The sequence below is a fragment of the Corapipo altera genome, unplaced genomic scaffold (genome assembly GCF_003945725.1).
Source record: "Corapipo altera isolate COAL_440 unplaced genomic scaffold, ASM394572v1 2b, whole genome shotgun sequence".
Lineage (NCBI taxonomy): Eukaryota > Metazoa > Chordata > Aves > Passeriformes > Pipridae > Corapipo > Corapipo altera.
The window spans coordinates 7,539,822-7,562,069 of NW_020884874.1; the positions used below are offsets into that span (position 1 = coordinate 7,539,822).

General features: G+C 39.9%; 1 protein-coding gene across 1 annotated transcript in view; it reads left to right on the forward strand.

Moving 5' to 3' along the window:
- The first annotated feature begins 7,470 nt into the window (after positions 1-7,470).
- CRYBG1 (crystallin beta-gamma domain containing 1) overlaps positions 7,471-22,248 on the forward strand; it is a 45,006-nt gene continuing 30,228 nt past the window's right edge. The window contains 8 exon segments of the mRNA XM_027632187.1: positions 7,471-7,508; positions 9,096-9,737; positions 9,739-9,829; positions 11,066-12,555; positions 16,458-17,919; positions 17,998-18,174; positions 20,669-20,716; positions 20,830-20,948. Coding sequence (XP_027487988.1) covers positions 7,471-7,508; positions 9,096-9,737; positions 9,739-9,829; positions 11,066-12,555; positions 16,458-17,919; positions 17,998-18,174; positions 20,669-20,716; positions 20,830-20,948 — 4,067 coding nt within the window.

Consider the following 22,248-nt stretch of genomic DNA (forward strand, 5'->3'; position numbering starts at 1 on the left):
ACTTTCTACTTACAGAAAACACTTGTTGTCTACCAGGTTTTCATGGCTGATGACCATCTCCCTCCTACATGCCAAAGCACCAACAAATAATGGAGTAAGTTTATGCAAAGGGGACCCCAAAAGTTTCTAATGGAGTGTTTTTACCATAATTTATTTAGAAAGTATCTAAAATAGTTTGAGGCCAACACTAGAACTGTTGTAGTTAAAACTGTGTTTGGTTAATCATGATGTTTTTAAGGGTTAGCTTTAGACGTACCTTTGTCATGATTTTTTTCTAAGCCACAGACATCAAAGCCAATCATAAAGCATGTTGGATTGGCCTTCGCCCAAACTAATATCTTCAGAAATTCAAGTGCAAAATCAGTAATTCTGTGTATTTCTTGGCATTTCCTGGAAATCTTGTATTTCTGAACTGTACAGTTTCATCCAGTTTGATTCAATTCCCTCTTGCATTATTGCTAATCAACGAAATATATTTTTAGAGGTAAGACCTGAAGTCTTAGAACTTAGGAATTAGAATTTTGATCCAATTATCCACAAATAATAGTAGTGAGATTTAAATGCTGTTGTAGTTATATCTCTTTAGCACCTAACATTTAGTAGTTTGAGTGCTCAGTGGTGTAATGTGATGTGTCAGTAATAAAAGATATGTAATAGCAGAAAAATATATATCTTTTTCTTCGGAACAATAATGTATCTGGTTTTTGGACAAACGTATTAATTATTTTAATGTTTTATATAATTATTAGTTTTGTTTGGAGCCTAAAATAAACACACCTGAGAATGTAAATGCATTTCATTAAAACATTTCCTCTTAGAAGTTTCTCTTGGTTAATGGAGAATATTGCGATATGGATGTAATTGTGGGATTATTAGTAAAGAGTTTGAGGGACTATGCCACTTGATTTAGGTTTTACCTGCAGCACTGCAGGGAACCAGTGGGTCTGGAGTCATTCTCACCTTCTTTATCCTGGTTTTATAAACTTTATTCTAACCAATATTAAGGCAATTCTCTGTAATAATTTTTATAAGAAATAATTTTAGTGAATTCTGGAAGCCTTAGGTGAACACTTTTATTTAGAATAAAGGCTAAATTATGGCATTAATTCAAATGTAAAATGAGGTGTCCAGCCAATTTTTATGAGGTCAGGATAAGGTATTTTAATAATAATAGTTCCTTGTACTTTAAACTCTTCATCTGTACATGATGAAAAATCTGTATATCAAAGAAGTTATCAAGGAGTGTAAACACTTCATACATTTCATAAAAGGGCTCTTTGAAGCACATAGACTATCAAATCAAAATTTTCCAAAGCAGCTGCTATGTTGGGTACCTTCATATTGGGGGGTTGACTTGAGACATATTTAAGTTGAAAGGTTCAGTGTATTTAAAGGTACAAAATGGTACCCTGGCATAATGTGTAATAGGAGTTACATTGCATGATTTTTATCTATTTAATGAGAACTTCTATGGAGAAGAGATTCTATTAATTTCATTTTAAAATACACTTTGACTAAATATTGTCATTTTTCATCCTGCTAAATGGTTTTCAGAGTCGTAAGCATAAGGTAATTTTTTTTCTGTCACAAGACTATCACATCAGCTTTTCAAAGCAAGCATGTCAAATATGCAGTTCACTGCAATTGTTTATGAAATTTTGCTTTGGTCAGACTAGTAGTCCAATTTGCAGTTTGTTTACTGTTTTTATGCTTTTATACCTTTACCTCCTCACCTTAGTAACACAGTGCTGAGAATGGTGGCTTTCTGCCTCTTGCCCTGTATGCCCGTGACAGCCTGTATTCTACTGCACCTGACGTGGGGAAAGTCCTTGAGTTGCTAGCAAAAGGGTTTTAGTTTTCCATTTATAGCTGCATACTATCTGCTTTACTCAATGAAAAGATCTCAAGTTTTGTAAATTTCAAATTACATAACATGTTACAAGAGCTGCTGAAGGACACTTTGTTGTTTTAGTCACTTAAACTAATTCTGAGGCATATGTTCCCTAGACTAAATTAAAACTGCAGATAAGAGCTAGGTTTCCTACCTAGTGCAAGCAAACGGTGAGGTAGTCAGTATCCTTCATCTGCTGAGCACTCAGAGCTAGCTGACCAGAAACACTGGGCATGGGAGCATATTAGAAATCCCACCTTGCTCTTAAGCTACATAGAATCATAGAATATCATGAGCTGGAAGGTACACACATGGACCATGGAAGTCCATCTTCTGGCCCTGCAGAGGACAGTTCCAAGAATCACATCATGTGCCTGTGACAGCATTGTCCATACACTTCTTGAACAGTGGCAGGCTTGGTGCTGTGACCACTTCCCTGGGGAGCCTGTTCCAGTGCCCAACCACCCTGTAAGTGAAGAACCTTTTCCTAACCTAACCTAAACCTCCCCTGGCACAGCTTCATGCCGTTCTCTCAGGTCCTGTCACTGGTCATCAGAGAGAAGAAATCAGTGCCTGCCCCTCTGCTTCCCCTCATAAGGAAGTTGTAGAATGTGATGAGGTCTCTCCTCAGTCTCCTCTTCTTCAGGCTGAACAAGTCAAGTGACCTCAGCTGCTCCTTATAAGCCTTCCCTTCTGGTCCCCTCACTATCTTTGTAGCCCTCCTTTAGATGCTTTCTAATAGCATTATATCCTTCTTATATTGTGGCACCCAAAACTGCACACAGGACTTGAGGTGAGGCCACGTGCAGCATCATGTAGAGATGGCCAGGAAAAGCCAGCTCAGATAGCCAGCACAGAGTAGCCATATCAGGGCTGTGTTTGGCAAAGACTGAAAATAATATATGTGTCTCCTTAGGATTATTTCCTCTTTGTCTCATAATCATTTATTGTAATGCTGCAAGACTTTTTCAAATGTCATATACTTTGAAGACTGTGGAGCTCTTATTGACAGCAATTTTGTGTGAAAGCATTGGAAAGAGATCAAGATTGATTATGCTTAGGAAAGAGCTGATTTCCAGTGATTGACAGCTTAGTCTCTCATACATACACTCTCAGATGTGCAGGAAAAAAAATCCTATTTCCTATCTCTGGTAATTATACATAAATACTTAATCTAAAAGGAATTGGGAAGTGTTACAGTAAATTTTAGATCTAAATTAGGCAATTTATGTTAAATCTATACTTACCAGTATATGCCATTTAGAGTTAGTGACAGGACACTGTACACTTTCACAAAACAGAAGAGAGACCTACAAACGAAGAAGGAAGCAATCTTGTGAATCAAAACCACTTATGGAACAGATTCTTTATCATTCTGAATTTCATTCAGAATTAAAAAAAGGGGTTACATTTATTAGTTGCGGCTTATGGTTTGGGGAGACCTAAAAAACTTCCAATCCCCTCTCTTCCCCTCCAAAATGCGTTTGCCATTTATCCTTTATTGCTCAACAGAAAGAGTACTTTTAAGATCCTCTCTCTTAGAACAAAACACATGTAGTATGTGTTTATTTTCACTGTTTACTTTGAACGAGCTGGTCTTGCTGAATCTTTACACTGAGAAGATTATCTAATGATATAGCTCTGATCCAGCAGCAAGACTCAAAATCCTGAAAGTGAAGATGTGAGGCTAACTCATATCAAACTTCCTCACTTTCACTTATATTGAAACACAAAGAGTTACAAGGGCAATAATTTATGTTAATGCTATTTTTTTACATATAATTATATTTCTGGGAGTTTTCCAAGTTCAGGAGAGTTTAAATATTCTCTCTGTTCTTCACTGTTGAATAATCCCCACTCCTGCTTTTGGTGCTAGTTCTTTTCTGCTTTTTCAAGTTCCTTTTTAGGATCATTTTACCATAGGTAGCTAGAAAAATACAGGCTTAATATACCAACCCAGGACAGTGAAGAACCAAGGATACCTATATAAATCAGTCTCTTTCTAAATAACAGCACAAGTGATTTTTTTTTTCCTTTGGCCATCTTAAATGTGGATCAGAAAACAGTAACCAGGTCTGTGAGAACCAACGTGTGTGGTATATTTTTTCCTACTCTTGCATATCTGTGCTCTAGTATTGCATGTTAATTAATGCACGTAAGGCGTTTGCCCAACACTAACTTCATAGTTCTTTGCCACAGGTTCTCTGCTTCTGTAGAGGTGCTTACTGAACGACTTGCTGCCAGCCTTCTGCAGTTCTTTCTCCTATCTTTTAATTGAGCCCCTTTCTTAGTTATAATTTGTCTGCCAAATGACTTATCAGTTGGAAAGGCTCAAGTCAGATACTACTTCCTTTTTTTGCTTGTTTTTACCTGAGTGCTGCCAGAAGAAAGAAGGGGTTAAAGCGTGGGAGGATAGCTAAGAAAAAGGGTTTGGTTAGTGACACACAGGGCTGCATCTCACACACCATAGTTTGTTTATTCTTCTGTAAACGGCAGAAAGAATTATCATCATCATGGTAAGGCAAACAACACTTTTTTTCTGTTTTTAAACACCAGAAATCTTTAGGTTAATACACAATTACTTTTTTTAAGTCATAAAATTAACTGATCTCCATTAGCTTTATAGAGCGTCTCTTTAACTGACAGATGCTCCTGTTGACAGAAGGGGAGGGGGGAAACATTTTAGTATATGGAAATAACTAGCTCTGGGGAAGAGCAGATGGGAGCAGGCATGCCTTTTCTGACATGCCTGTTCTTTATTATCTCACTCATTTCCTAAATACTCATGTAGGGATCTGTTCAATTTTTATGCTTCTTTGTCTTTTCTGAGCTTTTTCGAAAGATTTCCATTAATTTGATTCTGCATTATTTGTTTCTTTCAATTTTGCTGTTTTTTAATACATACAATATCTAAATGTCTGTGTTTGTCACCTAAGAAATAATATGGGATTTATACTTACTTATTTTTACTTACTTATATTTATCTGTGCTTTTTCAGTTAATTATTTCCTTTTAAAAAATTCGTTGAACATGCAGACTCAGTGTTATCGTTAATCTATATGCTGTTGCAAAAATGGTCAATTTTCAGTGTACACTTGAACTAAAAATTTTGTTTTCTGGTTAAAAAAATAAATTCAAAGCAGACAGGTCCTGTTTTCTTGAAGACATGAACTGCTTTGCTAAAATGTTGTGACTTAATAGAAAATATATTTTGTGGAAAAATATGACTATTAACAGTCTCACTTTTATAGCCCCTTGGTTATTCAGGTAAATTCCTCAATCTGTATAAATGTATTCCCTTCATAGAGAGTTTAGGTAAAGCTGAAGTTTTTTAGAACCCAGGTATTGCTGTTTATATCCTCTATATGCATAGCAGGCAAAGAGCTAGGAGAGGCAGGGAGAGAATTCCATGCTAGAGTGGACTTGTTAAATTTAAAGTGTGTTTCTTTCTCTTACTCTGAAGAGGACACAGTCAACCTGGAATATAATATATTTAAAAGAAATGCTAAAAAAAAGTTTAAAGAGTATATGCCAAACTCCTGGTGTTCGAAGAAGGCAGTGTGGGAGTTAAAATAACGTAAGTCGTACTTTCTTAATAGTAACTCCTGCTTTTGTGGCTTTGTGAAGGGTCAACATAAACAAGGAAGAAGTATTATAGTGAATTGAAGTAATTCAAGTCTATTTGACTGTCAGCAAGATAAGTGGTTAATTCAGAAATTGTTTAGGTTAAAATATAACTGGTTTTTTCCCCTCAGTGAACCACCAAAAAAAATTAAGGTCAAATTTTTTGAAGTATATTATTTCCCATGCTTTTAAAAGATGAACACAAGCAAAAGCAGCAAGCCTTTATTTCCATCTGCAACTCCCTCCCTCCCCGTCCTTCTCCTTGTCCTTCTCTCTCTTTCTCTCCGTCAGTAGCTATGGCACTCACCTGTAGGAAAGCGGTATGAAATCCCTCTGTAGGACTTGAAACAGAGACCTGAGTGGGTACTGTACTTCTCAGACTTTTCTCTCTCTTGCTTTGATTTGTACATTGTTCCTTCCAGTTTTTCTACTAATATTTTTACAGCACATTGTGCCAGCAATAGTCCAGCAATATAAATTTTCCACCTAAGAAAGCCTGGCACTGCTAGTGTTAGATATTTGAGCCTCAGTCTGCAGAATGCTAAAGCCTGAAGAGTAATAGGTAATTTATTTAAATGGTTTTGGCTAATGAACTTTTTGGGATGGCATGTGACTGCTAGAACTCTGAGGCTTTCTGTTTCTCATGATTGGGTGAATTACGATACTGTGATTTAAAGATACTCAAAGTTACTGGCATTCCAGCATGATCTTTTAGGGATCCTACTTTATTAGAATTGTTGAAGATAGAACAGTCTCAGAGGTCTTCATATTACTTGAAATCCAGTTATTTATGACCTTCTAGTGAAGCTCCAACTTACTCTTCACTAACTGGTTTGTTGCTTTTTCCCCCCCTCTGAAGGTGAACATGTGCTAAAAATAAATGTTTAAATTAAAGAACTGTCTACACCAGATATTACCACCTATTAGTTACCACAAAGTTGCTAATGACTGGTAAAAATACTACTTTTTTCTATAATGTGTGCTCTAAGAAGTGTTTTCATTTATATTCAGCTGACTCAGATGAACTCATCTAAGAAAATAACATCCAATTGATCCCTCAAGACACAGCCCGAAGTTCTGATTCAACAAATCACAGTAGCTCTCTCTCCACTGGAGATCAGCAAAGCACATGTTTAATTACATTGTTAAATTAGGGGTTTGGCTGTGGCAACTTACAATAGCTAATGAGAAAAAACCCCAGCCAAAAACAGAGGAAATATTTTAATGCTAACATAAACAGGTATGAATATAAATACAAACAAGATTTACATTTCTTGGTTAAGAGGGCGGCATTTTGCTTTCAGATTAGACCACGGCTTTAAGGATTCATACAGTGTGGTTGAAACAAGGTTCCTCCACGCTGTCCAAGTAATGGATAGGCAAGTCCTCTAGTTTTTTCAGTTGCCAATGCCTTTGATCAGGGATTTCTCAAACAGCTAATGTCTCAGCAGTAAGAATGCTCGAGCTGAGAACACTTGAAGAAGCCTGATCTGCAGAGCAAGGATACAGAATTCTTGCCTTCTGAAATCAAACATTTCTGTGTGGTGCTCTGGAAGTCAAGCATTCTTGTGCTGTGCTCTGTCAGGCTGGGCCCCACTTTGCAGTCTCTTGAGAAGCTCGGTCTCTGTGCCCTCTTGCACTGGCAATACTGGCTCACCTGCATTTATCTGAGTTAAAATACAAGCTCTTCAGGGCAAGTACCCAGCCTTTCATGTGTTTGGAAAGAGCTGTATATAATTAAGGTACTTTGTATGAAGAAATTACTTCAAAACAGTTTACATAGGGCAGCTATTTCATGATCAAGAAAAAATCTTTAGCCTTGTTCCCTGAGGAAACAAGGCTTATGTGACTGGACTGGCTGGCTGTCCCTCCTCACTTCCAACACCTTTTGAACTTGTTGGACAGTTTAAACTATATTTGAAAGGGGTAGACGTCTCGAAGATAATTAAGTTCCCATGGACTTTATGAAAATCAGTGGCTGGGAATACAGAAAGTCAGATCCATAGTTCAAATAGCTAATTTTTCCAAGTGTAATCTTGCAAACCCAAAAACTTGACTGCAAGTGTAATAATGGCTGTCAGGCTGATAATGTAATCCCAACTACTTTAGAAGGCTGACAGCTATTTCACACTCAAATATTAATATGGTTAGATGTAAATATATATAAATAGATTGACACCATAATGAAGTTAAATTTCCCCTATTTTGGTGTTTCATGAGTTTTTAATATGAACAATATAGACAACCTCCTCACACTTGTAGTTATTATAAATTTTCAGACAAATTAGCATCACTCATTCCTTATTGGCTTATATTAAGGTTAAAAATTTCATATTTTTGCCTTTTTTTAACTAGCAGTGTTCATTATTGTGTTATCCTTTCCCTATAATGAGTTAGGACTGGCAATAGATACATTGAATAAGAAATTAGATCGTAATTTGACTGGATTACTCATGATTGTTGCATCTAATAGAGAAATTTATAGTTGGTTTTGTTATCACTAAAGCACTTTACCTGTCTGAGCTGTATGAACTTAATGCAGCCGTCAATGTTGCTCTTTACTTAATTGTTTTGGTTCTACTCGTTGAAAGAAGTTATCAAAGGGATGGAAAAAACAGCTTTCTCATTTACAGATTATTTCACTATCTCAAAAAAAAAAAAAAAATCCCCAACAGCCCAAAAACTTAATCTCAAGGTCATGATCATAGATTTGCCTATTTGAAGGCTGCTGATGGTAAAGTGCTATGTGTGAGGACACAGCACTTAGTTGGTAGTATATTTGCATATCAGTTGAATGAGTAACACTGTTTAAGAAACATAGACAAAGACAAGGGTTCCCATGGATTTCTGTTTGGTTGCAGTATGATAAGACAGTTCTACTTATTCCCCAATTTAGGTTTTTCTGTGTTCTTCACGTTTTTCAGTATTTATCGTGTGCTTAGGCAAGCCTCGCTGGCATTAAGTAGGCTCTGTAGGGGTCTCCTAAGCCAAGACCTTATTTCACAACTCATGCTTGGGGGAGTTTTAGAACAGGGGGTCAAACGTTAGTCTATTGATGAAGCAAAAAGAACTAACATAACGCTTTTTCATCCAGAGGAGGAAGTGACTGTGTAAAAAAAGGTTCTTATTTTCTTCAGTAGCCGGAGGGCCAGACACACCACAAGCCGGGCTGCCCGGCCAGCTGCAGGCAGCTTGACCCAATGTCTCCCCCGCCTCCGCACTGGGCCCTTTAGAAGCACCGAAGTGAGACTTGCATGGTCCTTCCTGTTGAAGCTGTTCCACTTCATATAAGTAATTAAGCGTTAATTAGAAGAGGACTAGTTGAGCATTCATTAAACATTAAATACTAATTGAGCGCCTGGGGAGAGCGCCGGCACCATTTGGCCGCGGAGTCATTCTCACGCCGCCCCAGCCGGGGACGGGGACAGCCGTCGCGGCCCCCTGTAGTCGTTTCCCCGGCCCGCGGGCGGTGTGCCCGGGGCAGGCGGCGGGGACAGGCAGGCACAGACGGCAGGCAGCCGCGCCCGCCGCGGCGAGGTGGAAAATGGGGGTTCATCTCCTTGCAGGGTTTTGAGCCCAGATCTCTCACGAGGGCCCCGGCGGCCGGGCGGTGCCGGCCCCAGAACTACCTGGGGCTGGAGGGAGCCACGCCAGCCCCCGGAGCTCGGCACCTTCGAGAGTCTGGGTCGGGGGGAGGCCGGATCGCCGCCACCCCAGACGCCCCCCTGCTCCGCATCCGTCGCAGGGGGCGGCGGCGACACCGCGCCCGCAGCCACCGTGCCGGGAGGGGGTAAACCGGTGCTCCTGGGCCGCGCTGTCCCTTCCCCAAGCACTGTCCGTGTCCTGGCCCAGGCGCTGGCTCACGCCGGGCAGCCCGCACTGCAGCCCGCCGGGGCGGCGGCAGCGCGAACCACCCGCCTCCGCCCTTCGGTGCTTTTCCTTCAACATCAAAGGGCGTCGGTTTTGCCCGGGGCGGCGTTTTGCCCTCAATAACAAGGCGGCAGCCGCAGCGCGGGCTGCTGGGGCACGTACGGGGCGCGGCGCCCACTCGCGCCCCGCCGCCCCCTCGACGGCCTCGCCCGTGGCCGAGGGCGCCCGCGCTTCCCGCTGCTCCGCAGCCCTCGCTGGGGGCCGGTCCAGCGCCACCACCCCTCCCTCCGCGGCCGGGGGAGGTGGCCAGGCCAGGTAGAGCCGCTGCCCGCGGCCGGGGCGGGGGCGGGGGCGGGACGGGGCGGAGCGGAGCGCACAGACGGCCGGCGCCGGGGCAGCTGCGCGGGTAGCGGCGGGGGGCGTCGAACCGAGCCGGGCTGGGCGGTGAGTGTCGGGCCGTCGGTGGGATTCCTCGCTCGGCGGGGAGGGGAGGTGAGGCAGGGCGCCCGCACCTGCGGAGCCGGGCGAGGATGCGGCGCGGCCAGGGCCGGGTAAAGTCCTCTGTGGTGCCTGCCTCCCGCTTGTCCCGTCGTGGGACGGGGAAGGACCGCGGCGTCCTCGGGAGGCTTCGCCCTCCTGGTAACGCGCGGGCCAGGCGTCGTGACTCCTGCGGAGGGGTGATGCCAGGCTAGTTCTCCGCAGCCGCACTTGCGGGCAAGAAAACTGGGGCTGCGCGGAGTGCGCGGGGACTTCAGCACCGGCCGGCCTTCGCTCGGCCCCGGGAGCACGCCGGGCAGTGCCAGGCGGTCTCGGCGTCTGCAGCAAGAAACAAGTGTGAAACGCGCCGAAGCAGCCTCGGTGCTGTCGAGGGGACCCGCTCTCCTCGGGAGATCTGATCCGCCAGCGTAGAAAATACTCGCGGTGTTTTGAAACAGACGTCTCAAAACAAGTATTCATCGTACCGGCATGTAAAAAGGGCTAGTATATTAAAATATAAATATGCATGTGTACTCGGCGATGCTGTTGCGTGTTTCCTGTTTACCATGTTAATTAGAAGTTGTAAGGCAAAACTTCACCACGAGTAATCCAGGACAGTATTTGACCCAGTAATGCTCGTTGGATGATGCAGTGGCTTTTATAGTTCTGGGTTTTCTAGCCCAAAACACAACCAAGTATTTATTGAACTTCATTGATGAGAATTGTATGAATTTGTAATACAATTTATGCCTTTGAAACTATTCTTTGCTAGCACAAGTGTCAAAACTGACTCAGCCGGTATGGAGAGGAAAGTTAAACTTCCCACTCTTGTTTTTTTTAAGGAAAATTTTGACCAAGCATAACTGACCAAAAAGATACTGGTCTTGCAGACACCAGGATGCTTTTCTGTATTATTTTGGGTGACTTTAAGTAATTGTGAAAAAGTTTGAGATTTGAGCCATATAGTGCTGCTATCATAAGGCAAGATGAGTTTATTTGTAAACAAACTCAGGCAAAAAGATGCAGAAACATCTTGAAATTTCAATTGTTTTTCTTGTTCTTTTTTGAGAGCTGGTATTGTTCAGCAAGCTGTTTTGTTTCCACTACTGTGTCCTTTTAATTTATAGGTGGTGCTAATACAAACAAATATATTATAGAAACAGTTTTGACATTAACCAAATGTTTGTTTGTTTGTTTTTATAGTCCACCTCACACCTTCCAGATTCTTCCAGAGAAGAGAATAAAAAGAAACCGGTTTTGGAAATACTTGGAAATTTGTTTGGTACAGGGAAAAGGAAAAACGTCAAAAGTTCATTAGAACACACTTCACATCATAGACGGGAGAGGTCAGTTTCTCCTCACAGAGCGCAGCCAGTATACTGTAGGCACCTAAAGGAAGGACATGAAGCTCCTCAAGTACACAGCCAAGTGAGAAACGTAAGTGCTGTTTCTGAGGTACAGGAATATAATTTCAGCGGGGAAGTAAGACCGCTGTATCACGATACCATTTCAGAATGGAGTAGTAGGGGAGTCTCTTCTGACAGCGAGTGGTCAGCAGATTGGAGCGGTAGCAGTGAAACTATTAAAAACTCCTTCTGTGAGAGTAACCTGAATGTGGAAACCCTGGGACTGGAGAAAGAGTCTGTCACAGATATAAATAATTCCACAACTCCAGATTTCATAAAGAGCTTGAGAAATTTGTCTAGTGAAGACTTGGAAAAGAGTATCTTAAGCCACAAGCAGCTTGTGAACACGTGGGTGTCTGAGGAGCCTGGGCATGCAAAACCAAAGGATTTGCCATACGAGTTGGAATCTGCAGCCAGTGAACACCCCTATTCTGCTAGAGTGTTAACAGTTGATATCTATCTGAGAAAAACAGACGAGCTCCTTAATGAACCTGTGACTCTTCAATCAGAAGAAAATTGTAGTGATTTGGACACAATGGATAAAAAATCTGCTAGTAAAAGATCTGGAAAAAGGAGAAAGTCTCAGTCATCTAATGACATTCCAAATGGAGAGAGAAACCAGACTGAGACTACTGCAAGAGAAGAATCTGGTTTTGAGGATGATATCTCTTCTGAAGTGTTTTCGGACAAGATAATAAACTCTGAAAGAAAAGTGAGGTCTCCTCAACAGACTCCTGAAAGGAGTTCCTCTTCATCAGGTAATAATCAGGACCTGAAAGTTGGATCTGCTCACAAAGGGGCATCTAAAGGTGAAACTGACAAAGGCAAGCAGCAGGTCTCAAACACAACCTCTGCAAGGAGAAGATCATATAAAAAGAATCAGTCAGATGCTGTACCCATTTCCCCTACTGGTTTGAAGGGTCAGGTAAAAGATTACTCTTCAAAAAGGCAACCTTTGGCATTGTCAGAGAATAACCCAGTGACAAAAAGAACTTCAGTGGAAAAAGGAGCTATTCCTGTGGCTTTTGGGGAAGACAGCTTGGAGTGTCCCAAAGTTACTCTGGCTGCTAAGACAGAAGACAATACCTTGGTGTTCACTGAAGGCAGAAATGAGACCAAGGCTGTAAAGCATGGTAATGGTTCGGATGGAAGAACTTTCTTGCATACTGATGGGATTAAAAATGGAGACCTGTGTCCGTCAGCTGAGAGACAGACAAATTTGGATTTAGACAACTCGAAGCTGAAGAGTTTGGATGCTGCCAGAACAGTCATGACAAAGATTAGCCTGTAAGTAGCAAACTAGCTTACCTTGTCCCTGTAGCTGTAATTTTGTTTGCATCTGTGTTTAGAATTCTATAGAAACACTGGCTATATATCTGTTACCTATCTGGATTCTTTTCAGTTAAGAACTGCCTTTAAAAAAAACAACCCTTAATTAGAGCTACCACTTAACATCACTGTAATTTACATGAATTAGAAAAATAATTCATTTTTCAAGTTTTTAGATGGCTAGGGAATGTCTCTGTCAATTCCATTATATGGAATAATTTAATGTACATAAAAGCTACTTTGTCATCATTGTTGCTCAGATTAGCTTGTCTGTCATTGACCTTAATGTCATTTTGCTCTCTGTAACCAGCTCAGTATGTGATTTAAAGATTTCGTACGTGAAAATCTTTGAATAAGGAATGCGTTGAAATTGTTCTTTGAAACAGCCTAAATTCTGCTATTATTTTATGAAGAAATGTAGGATGCAATGTAGAATTTAATTGTTCAAATGATATGATAAATCATACTCCAGAAATTTGAATAATATGGTCGCTTTCTAAAGTATGTGCAGGATGAATCATATAAATTTTTATGCATGTGAATAACATCAGGTATTGGCAGAATTATGCGTATGTTAATTTGCAGGTCTTGGTTTTATGGTTGAAGAAATTGTCGTCTGTCGAACAGAGGTGATCAGTGTTTTCCTTAGGATTACAAAGAAGTGCATGTGTTTATAAATTTCACTATAATCACTAGAATAAACCCAGTGACTGATTTTCTGGATTCTGTTACATTCTCATCCATAGGGATTGATTTTATTACATTATTCGTTTCCATTGTTTGGTTGTCATGACTGTATACTGTGTGTGGTTGCACTCCTCATTCTGGTACATTAATTTATAGGTGTCAGAGTACATTGAATCCTGTAGGCCCACCAGAGGCACCTTGAGTGTTCGTAACTGTCAAAGGGATGTGAAGGTTCAACATGATGGTTAAGGACACACATCTGTTTCCAATTATGCTTCCCACATCTGAGAAGCATTAGGAGCAATTTCCTTTTCACAGTTTGTAATACTTTGTATCTGACTTGATAATTTGTAACTAAATGTAAAACTCCCTGTACTGAAAGTTGAACTGTGCCATTTTTGTACATGGTGATGCTTTGCTCTCTGGCAACATAGGTAACAAATCTTAAACTCTGAAGTTGTACCTCCACAGCTTCAGAGGAAAGGTAGCTTTCATGTTGTTCTCTTTGTGTCATTGTCATTAGTGATGACAATGTGTGTGTGACACTGTGTCTTGGCCTTATCTGCAGCTATAGGAACTTTAGCCCTGGGTGGGACTGCTGTGTTGCCTGTAAGGTTCCTGATGCGTCTCATGGCCGTCACTGTGTGGTACCACACCATTTCTTCAGCCAAACAGAATTATGTGCTCAGATTACCTGGTATAATTCGTAGTCATTCATCAGAACATGTGAACTATAAACCTGGATGTGGATTAAGATGCTGTAAAATGGGAAAGGAAAAGATGGTGCCATTACTAGAAGAAGGTGTGGTTTTATTCTCTAGTTATTGCTTTGAATGAGAGAACGGATAACTTGTCCATTTTCAAAGGTTAAATCAGATTTGAAACTAAACTGAGGTTGATGGTACATCTTAATCAGCAAATAAAACCTCAGGCAGTAGTTACTTTGATATGCTTAGTGGAAAACTTGGTTTCATTTGTCGTATTTTATGTTCAGATGTGGTTTTGCAGTTGCCTTTACCTTCATGCCCACTTGTTGAATTATTCTGCTCTTTTAACATGCCATTTTTCTTTGCTCACTTCAGTCTGATGTTTTGGCTTCGGTGTTTTTTGGCACCAGTTACATGCTTGACGTGTGACTCACCTTCCATTTATGACTGTATTGGGAGAGGTCTAACTGCTTGCTTCTACAGTTTAGCTGCAAGGTCTAGCCAAAGAGAAGGACATTGGTATTTCTCTTGTGCCTGCTTGTTCCTGGCATTGCAGATCAGGAATGGGGAGTAGGAATCAGCCACACTGGCCTGTTTCTAAGAAAGTTTTGCAATGTTAAGTGAATCCATCTTCCATCTTTCAGTGCTTTTTCCCCATACTAGATGGGAGGCTTAAAGGATACTCAAACATCATCTCCTTTTAAACAAGATTAGAAACTCAGTTCTTGCAACAAGATGCATCTTTTGACTATACTTAAAATCAGTATTTCTTAGTGTGGAAAAAGGTTGAAAAGATTATTAAGAGGAAGTCAGTTGTACTGGATGGAGCTCCAGGGCTGAGCTTTCTGTTCCTTTTTGGTTGTACTAGTTTGGCTGCTGCTGTGCAAAAATACTGCAGAATATCAAAGTGTTGAAGTGGTTGTTTCTGCATACATTTGCAAAGCTTGAAACTATACCTTTGAGGGGTTAGCTGTTCATTTAAAATAGGTTTTAGGTGTGGCTGATAAGTATCACTGTTAACCATTAAACTTGCTTGTGTCAGGGCATACAGGGAGACACAGATTTTATGGGGAAGATATGTGTTGTTAAGTTGAAATAAACACATGTAGTAGTGCAAGTGACAGGCTGACAAAAGGGTGGTATGGGAATGAGTTTATTAAGGTAATTAGGCTGTTAGTGATTCCTCTTAAAAATCCAGGTAGAAGAAGAGGACAGAGGAGGGATGGATCGCTTGAGGAAGAGAAAGGAGTGATCTCAGTTTTTGGGTTGTTCCTGTTAACTCACTTGAATCTCATTTTTCTTTCTTGGGCTAAAAAACTGCCGGAGAGCTCAGTGAACAGAGTTTGTGTAGGTAAAAAAAAAAAAGAAGAAAGCACTTCAATACCAGAATCATCCATTGATTGGTAGACCATTTGAGGTCCTAGAGATCATTGCTGCAAGCTAGTTTCTTTTATCTCCTACCTTTGTCAGTTTTCATGTAGGGCAGATTCTGCCGGTTCTCCCACCACTGTGTCCCCAGATTCCTTTATGGAGAACAGGTCTCCTTTTGAGGTGATGAGGGGTCCTTGATACTCCTTATATCTGACTGATAAATTTTGAAGACATCTACCCTGCATCTTCACAGCTATTCATACTGTTTCTGCAGTAGGAAACGATACGAACAAACGATTTTTCCTGGTTGTAGATATTCAGAAGAAGGAGGCTTGAAACCCTCAGCTGTGTATCATCAGCCTTCTGCCATACTGTGTGCTGAGTACTTGTACATGCTTCTTTAGCACTCTGATGGAGAAGTTTTCTAAGGGTTTCAGAATTCAGTTCTTGTAAAATTAAAGTTTAAACTGTTAGCTAACTTTACCTGAAGAAAGTGAAAGAGTTCCTCACATGTGGTGTTTCCTTAGCCACACTACATGTGATGCAGTGACTGGGGACAGTTAACCTTTTTCCACAGCACTAATGAGGCCAGAAGATTTCTTTCACTCAATTTAAGGTTGCAATGTAAGTGTAAAGGCTGCAAAGAATCTAGGCAGATGTCTTCAAAATTCATTGGAGAGGTATATGCAAATGTTAACCAACTCATTATCACCTTAATGAATTGGGATTTGTTTTCTAAACTCTGTAGGGAATTGCATGCATATAATTTATTCTGCCTATTCACTATTAAATTTTAATGTCTGTCAGTCATAAATAGTTAAGTTCTCTGCCTCAATTGCAGATGCTGTAGGCTGCTGTATTTTCTGTTTTACTGAACATTAAAGAACTAAGCATGTGTATGAAATGTTTTCTCCCTATTTAGTGTCTATTTGTTTTCATTTGTATAGTTACTCCTTTTTTAGTTGATTCTTTTTGAGATACCAAAATTTAAACTATAATTGTATTGTAATGCTACATTTTATTGTTCTGAAAAATGGTACAAGTCTGTTCAAGATTAACTAAACATGTCACTCTGTATCACTTTTCTTCCTGTAGTCCAGCCAAACCGAAGAATATAGAACTGAATTTTAAAACATCTACAAATCAAGACAGTTTAGAAAATGAGCAGGATACTCTTGAAAAACCAGTTAATAAAACTAACAGCAACATTGCCAACAAAATTTCCTTATTTGAAAATAAATGTGCTAACCAGAGCCAGAGGCCTACTGACATCCCTGCTTCCAAAAATAGTACTGTACCAAGCACATTCGTTGGCAGAGCAAAGCTGAAATTTGGAAAACAACCTAAAGAAAATGAACAACCTGATAAAATGTTAAATAAGCAAAGCAGTCGCCAAAAGTTTTTTGAGAATGGCACACTAGAGAAAGAGAGCACTGCAGAGTTAAAAGGCAAAACCGAAGAAGGCTTGGCCTCTTGTGAGGATATTGGGAAGCCAGCAGAACTTAAAGTAAAAGCTGCAATATCCCTTTTTAACCAAGGCAGCAAAAGTGATGCTAGTAGTGTCTCTCTGAAGCAAACAGAATCAGAATTAACCACAGGGAAAAAAGAAAGTTCACCTTTTAAACTGTCCTTGCACTCACCCATTAAAAGTGAAAATGCTCAAGATACTTTCTACCAAAGAAATTACACAAGCTCAGAATTCCACAGAAATGAAGAAAAGATACTACCAAACACAGAGGTTTTATCACCTTGCAATAATGATAAATATCCTCTAGCATCTCATCAGGTTTCTAGATCAGAATTTAAGAAGATGGAAAATGGAGATAAAAAGGCAAAACCAGGAGATTTGAACTTTGCAGCACTGCGGTATGATGACAGCAATCAAGAAAGTATATTGGTATCAGAGCACAATGTCAATACAGAAAAGAGCCCAGACAAAGCCTGTAATGGATCTGCTGAAGACGATAGCATTTTTGATTCTCCATCTGACATGAAGAAGTTTGCTGAAACAATAAAAAACTTGGAAAGCTCAGTTTGTTTACCCCAGAAAAAGAAGAGGTCAAAGCTTCCAAAGTCCCCAGCACCCCACTTTGCAATGCCTCCCATTCATGAAGACAACTTAGAGAAAGTATTTGATCCTAGTGTATTTACTTTTGGTTTGGGATTGAGAAGGGAAAAACAACAGGATCTGTTACCGGCCCAGCAAATTAAAATGCAAAGCCTGGAAACAATAGCCAGAGTCAGGCCCAAGCGTGCATCAACAGAGCAAAGTATCATATTCAAAGCTCTGCAGTCGTGTAGAGAGGAACCTGTCTTAACTCATGAAATAAATGGAAAAGAGAACATTGATGGCACAGATGGTGAAATTAAGAGATCACGGCTTGAAAAAAGCTCCCTCTTCTCAAGCTTACTGTCTTCTACACCTAAAGACAAGTTTTTTAATCCCTCTGTCACCTCAGTAAATAACACTACAACAGCTTTTGCAACTGACTCATCAGGGATGCCTCCTTTACAAGTGGATGCTTCCGGGCCATTTGGCATGGCTCAAATATCTGAGGTAATAAAGAACATTCCAGAAATGAAACAATGTTTGTCTACCTGCTGAATGACTGTTAATTTTGATTTTGCAATTCAGTCTCTTTCAGATATGAAGTTTCCAAATTTTGTGGAGAAATACATGCAAGCAGATAGTGCAAAAAAAGAACTAAGTTTACAAATGCCCAGCTATGGCAACCCTGAGAAAAGTTTTTCCAGCTGGCTAGGGACAAGCAGATATGAATCAAATGTCCCCCCTGGTTTATTAGATGTGGATGTAAGTATTGTGCTGTTTAAAATCTGCCTGCAAAGTTATCCAGCTTTTGTATTTTCTGTAGTCAGTATGCATACATTGTTTTGTTTCACCTCTTAGGGATATACATAGATTACAAATACATAGAGGTGCACTTACGTGTGGTACCAGTTTCATCTGATGGGCTAAGCATGAAAGTGAGATGGCATCTGTTAACATGATTAAGGTTCTTCATGGTGCCCTTATTTGAGACTTTGAAAAATGAATTGAAAGCGTATGTCTGAATATGTCTTCATCCTTGATTTTGTATTACAGTGAAACAAATCTCGTGCTAGCTTTATTTTTTATTGTAAGTTAGTAGAATACTTTCTGTGAACTTCAGGAAATGTCTGTTGACAGTAATCTCTCTCCTCTTCCAGCAAGACATTGAGCCATTGAACTGTTAAATAAGCAACAGAGCATAGTTTTTTATTTTTGCTCTCTGTTTTTCCCAATATTCTCATGCATTTGATAGAAGCATATATATACTTTAAGAACTGGATAGTAGTGATTATTGAAAGTGCTGCTATGGTGGAGGGCTGTCCCTTGGTTTCATTACAAGCATCTGATCCTCATGAGTGAAGACAGACCTACATTTTCCCTTGGAAGCAACTTTAATGTAGAATATCTTTGTATTTTCTGTTTTAAAAATTATGAACTAATGTCCTGTAGTATCTTCTGTTCCTATTAACTTGAGCCGTTATTGTCACCGAAGAGGAAAACTATAATCAGATCTAAGAACTGTGGGAAGAAATATGTTCTCTGAAGTTTAATAGCCACATGAATGTGACCTGTGGAATAGAAGCAGTGTGTAAAAGTTCGAGAGATACTTTGCAAAGCTAATGGTTATGTGCTGTAATGGTTCTACTAAAAGGAGTGAGGTAGTAGAAGTAGCTCCTCTCTTCTTCTTCGCTTTGCAGGAGGAAATCATGGTACCTTGCAGTTTTGAGAATGTAGATTTTTCTGTCATGGGAAGTTTTTTAATTAGTGCGGGGATGAAAATTAGGGGGTGAAAATTGCAGTGGTGTAGATTTATGCTGGCAGTTAAACAAGCTTTCTTACTCTGCTCCTGCTTGGATTTAAAAACTTGAATTTAAAGCTAAAATGACTAGTTTTGGTTTGGTTTTTTGCTGCTTAAATTTGTTCTTGGGTGAGTTTCAATTTTGCAGTGGAGTGTGGAGGCCTGATATGGCAATGGAGTGTGTGTATACACCTAAGACTGCACTTGGGAGAATCCCTTTAGGCTCCGAAGGGTTTCTGGAGTTCTGTGGCACTGTTGCTGACTCTGAATTGTCTTCGTCAAGTTATACAGGAACCAAAAATGTTTATATGATGTGTACCTACTGTGCATCTTCCACTGACTAAGAAAATGATGATGCAGTGGCTAGTGGGTAATGTGAGGGAAAGAGTAAGGGCAGCCCAAAACAATGGCTTTGGTGTTCCTTAAAACACAGGGCAAGTTTTAACTGGAAATGAAGCACGGGCTAAAAAACCAGTCATGCTTCAATGTGTCTTGATGATGTCTACAGAAATCTGATGGTGGTTAAGAACTCTGTCCTGAGACCACTGCCTGCTCTGTGTGTTAACTAATGTGATCTCATTAATTCCTTGCATGTGTTGCTGGTTATCTTAGGCTGCCACTGATTTAGGGGCACAATCTGTTTCTGTCCTTTTGTTTGTATGAATAGCTCCTAGAAGAGTGAGACTCTGTCCTGGAAAGAGCACTCCTGTCCTTGCTAGGAAGCCAAATGCGTCATTGCAGTGCTTGCTTTATTTGTTTTAAGATGATGTGATGCAACCGCAGCTTTCCCATATATTCTATATCATATAACTTACTGCTGACTTCAGCATTATTTTAAATTTTGTATAACTCAATGTGTTTTATTTGTTCTGAATATTTTTTAGTTTATCACTTGTTGTACAGCCTCGTGCTTTTTGAGGGAACTTACCTTGGTACAAGCTGTTAGTCACAAAACTGATTATGCTAGTTAGCTCATACATATATATACCATCGTGCCCCCTCAGTCTTTTCCTTCAAAATTGTTTCATGCTTTATGGCTTGAAATATTTAAACATTTAAGATTTCATTTATATCTTTATCATTGTAGAACATGTACTTTTATCAATGCCAGTTTTTAAAGTAGTCTCATGGTATGAAAGTTCTGGAATATATAGGAAGCTGATCCAGAAGGATTTTAGTGTTTGAGGTTAGTTAACTTCAGTGAGATGATAATTCAAAGTTAAAAAAGAAAAGTGTGTAAGTTTATGTATTTATATAGCAGAGATACTGCTCTTCAAGAGGAAAAAGAGATGGAGGCAATAAGTAGGTATAGTTGAAATGTTAGTAGCTTTTTACTATTCAGACTAGTTTTTCTTTTGGTCTACTAGCCTTATTTTTTTATAGCTGAGCATCTTTATTGAATATCTTTCTGGTTTTGTTTGGTTTTTTGGTGATTTTTCTCTCCCCACTGCCTATTAGACACTTTCAAGAAATGGACAAAGTAAAATCAATCCCAGACCTGGCAAGGTAAGATCAATTTTAATATTTATACTGTTCCTTTCTATACTTAAAGCATAGGAAGATAAAACTATATGTTGCTGGTGTGTGTTTTTCTGTTTGTTTGGTTTTTTTAAACACAGCTGGTGATATACTGTGACTCAGACTGTCAAAAAAATAGCATTGAAGTTTTCCATGATGTTCTGGATTGCAGTTCTTGGGTTCTGTCACCAACAATTTTTATTAAAGTCATCAGAGGATGGTAAGAGATGAATTTTTGCTCTTTATCATTGGTCTATCTAAAAAGGTTTTGATACAGAGGTGGCATGTAATTCACATTAAGTCTGCCTTGTAAATGGCAATGTAACATCAACACCTGTGAGCAAGAAATATGGCATTTTACCTCTGCAAGAGGAAGTTCTGGGCTGGGAAACCTATTTTGCTGACTTATTGAATGAGTGTTACCATCTGGAGGGGTGCAAGATTTCACCAGGCATAGGTGTGGGATGAAATAACAGCTTCTGTCCAGCTATGCTGGTCTTTGACTCCTCTGCCCATTAGGGGTTCTTGCATAGTATTTGGATTGGGCTAAAAGGCTAGCAGATAAGCTTAAAGCCAGGTCTAACATGATTAATTTCATGTCCAAAGGAATAAGATGGTGCTGTAGAGATAACTGACCGTTTTTCTGAGAAATCCAGAGGGATTTTGCTCTAAAAGTTACATTGCCTAAGAGTAATTCAAAACAAGTTCATCTTTGACTTTTTTCATAGCATCAGCAGAATGGTCTTTAGTAGTGTGGCTAGCATGGCAAGTTATGTTGTGGCTAGGCTATAATGCAGTCAAATAGCAGGTTCTCAAAAGTAATGATCTGATAGTAAGCTGCAAAAACAAATGCTGCAGTAGGAGGTACTGGGAAGCATACTGATTGCTGTTTAACTTCAGAAAACTGGAGTGAAAGCCTTTTGATCTGTGTAGACCAGGTTGTATTTTCCAGTGTGGACTAGAGGGACTGGGCTTGTTTCCCCCCACCCCTTCAGTTGAGAACATAAGGGAGGGATTTGTATTTGCAGATGGATAAAGTTTTTGTCTAGTTATATCTTCCAACCTGGTGTAAAAAATGAAGTTTTTACTTTTGTGCACTTGTGTACTTGAAACTGTACTTGAGCAGTCTTTGGCACATTTACACCAGCCACTGTGGAACTCCAGGCTGTTGTTCACAGGATCCAAGTAGCTTGTCTGTTTATACATGATGCAGCATCTTGCAGTGTCAGTGTTTTCTGACCTACAAATTGGTACTGATTAGTATCTCATACAGAAGTCTGGTATTCATAGACAGTGGTCTTTGGTGCCCAAAATCACCAGTTTAAAAAGGTGGAGGAGTTTTTGATGAAGTTACAATTCAACAGTAGACATCTTTGTTTTTATCATTGCTTTTAAAAGTATCAGAGACTGGGAATGACTTGCATCAGCAGTGTTGGGCAAATAAGCTGTATTGGGGAAATGGTAAGGGACTGGAAATAGTACTTGTTATTAAAGGATTTGTTAAATAGGAGTATGATTTT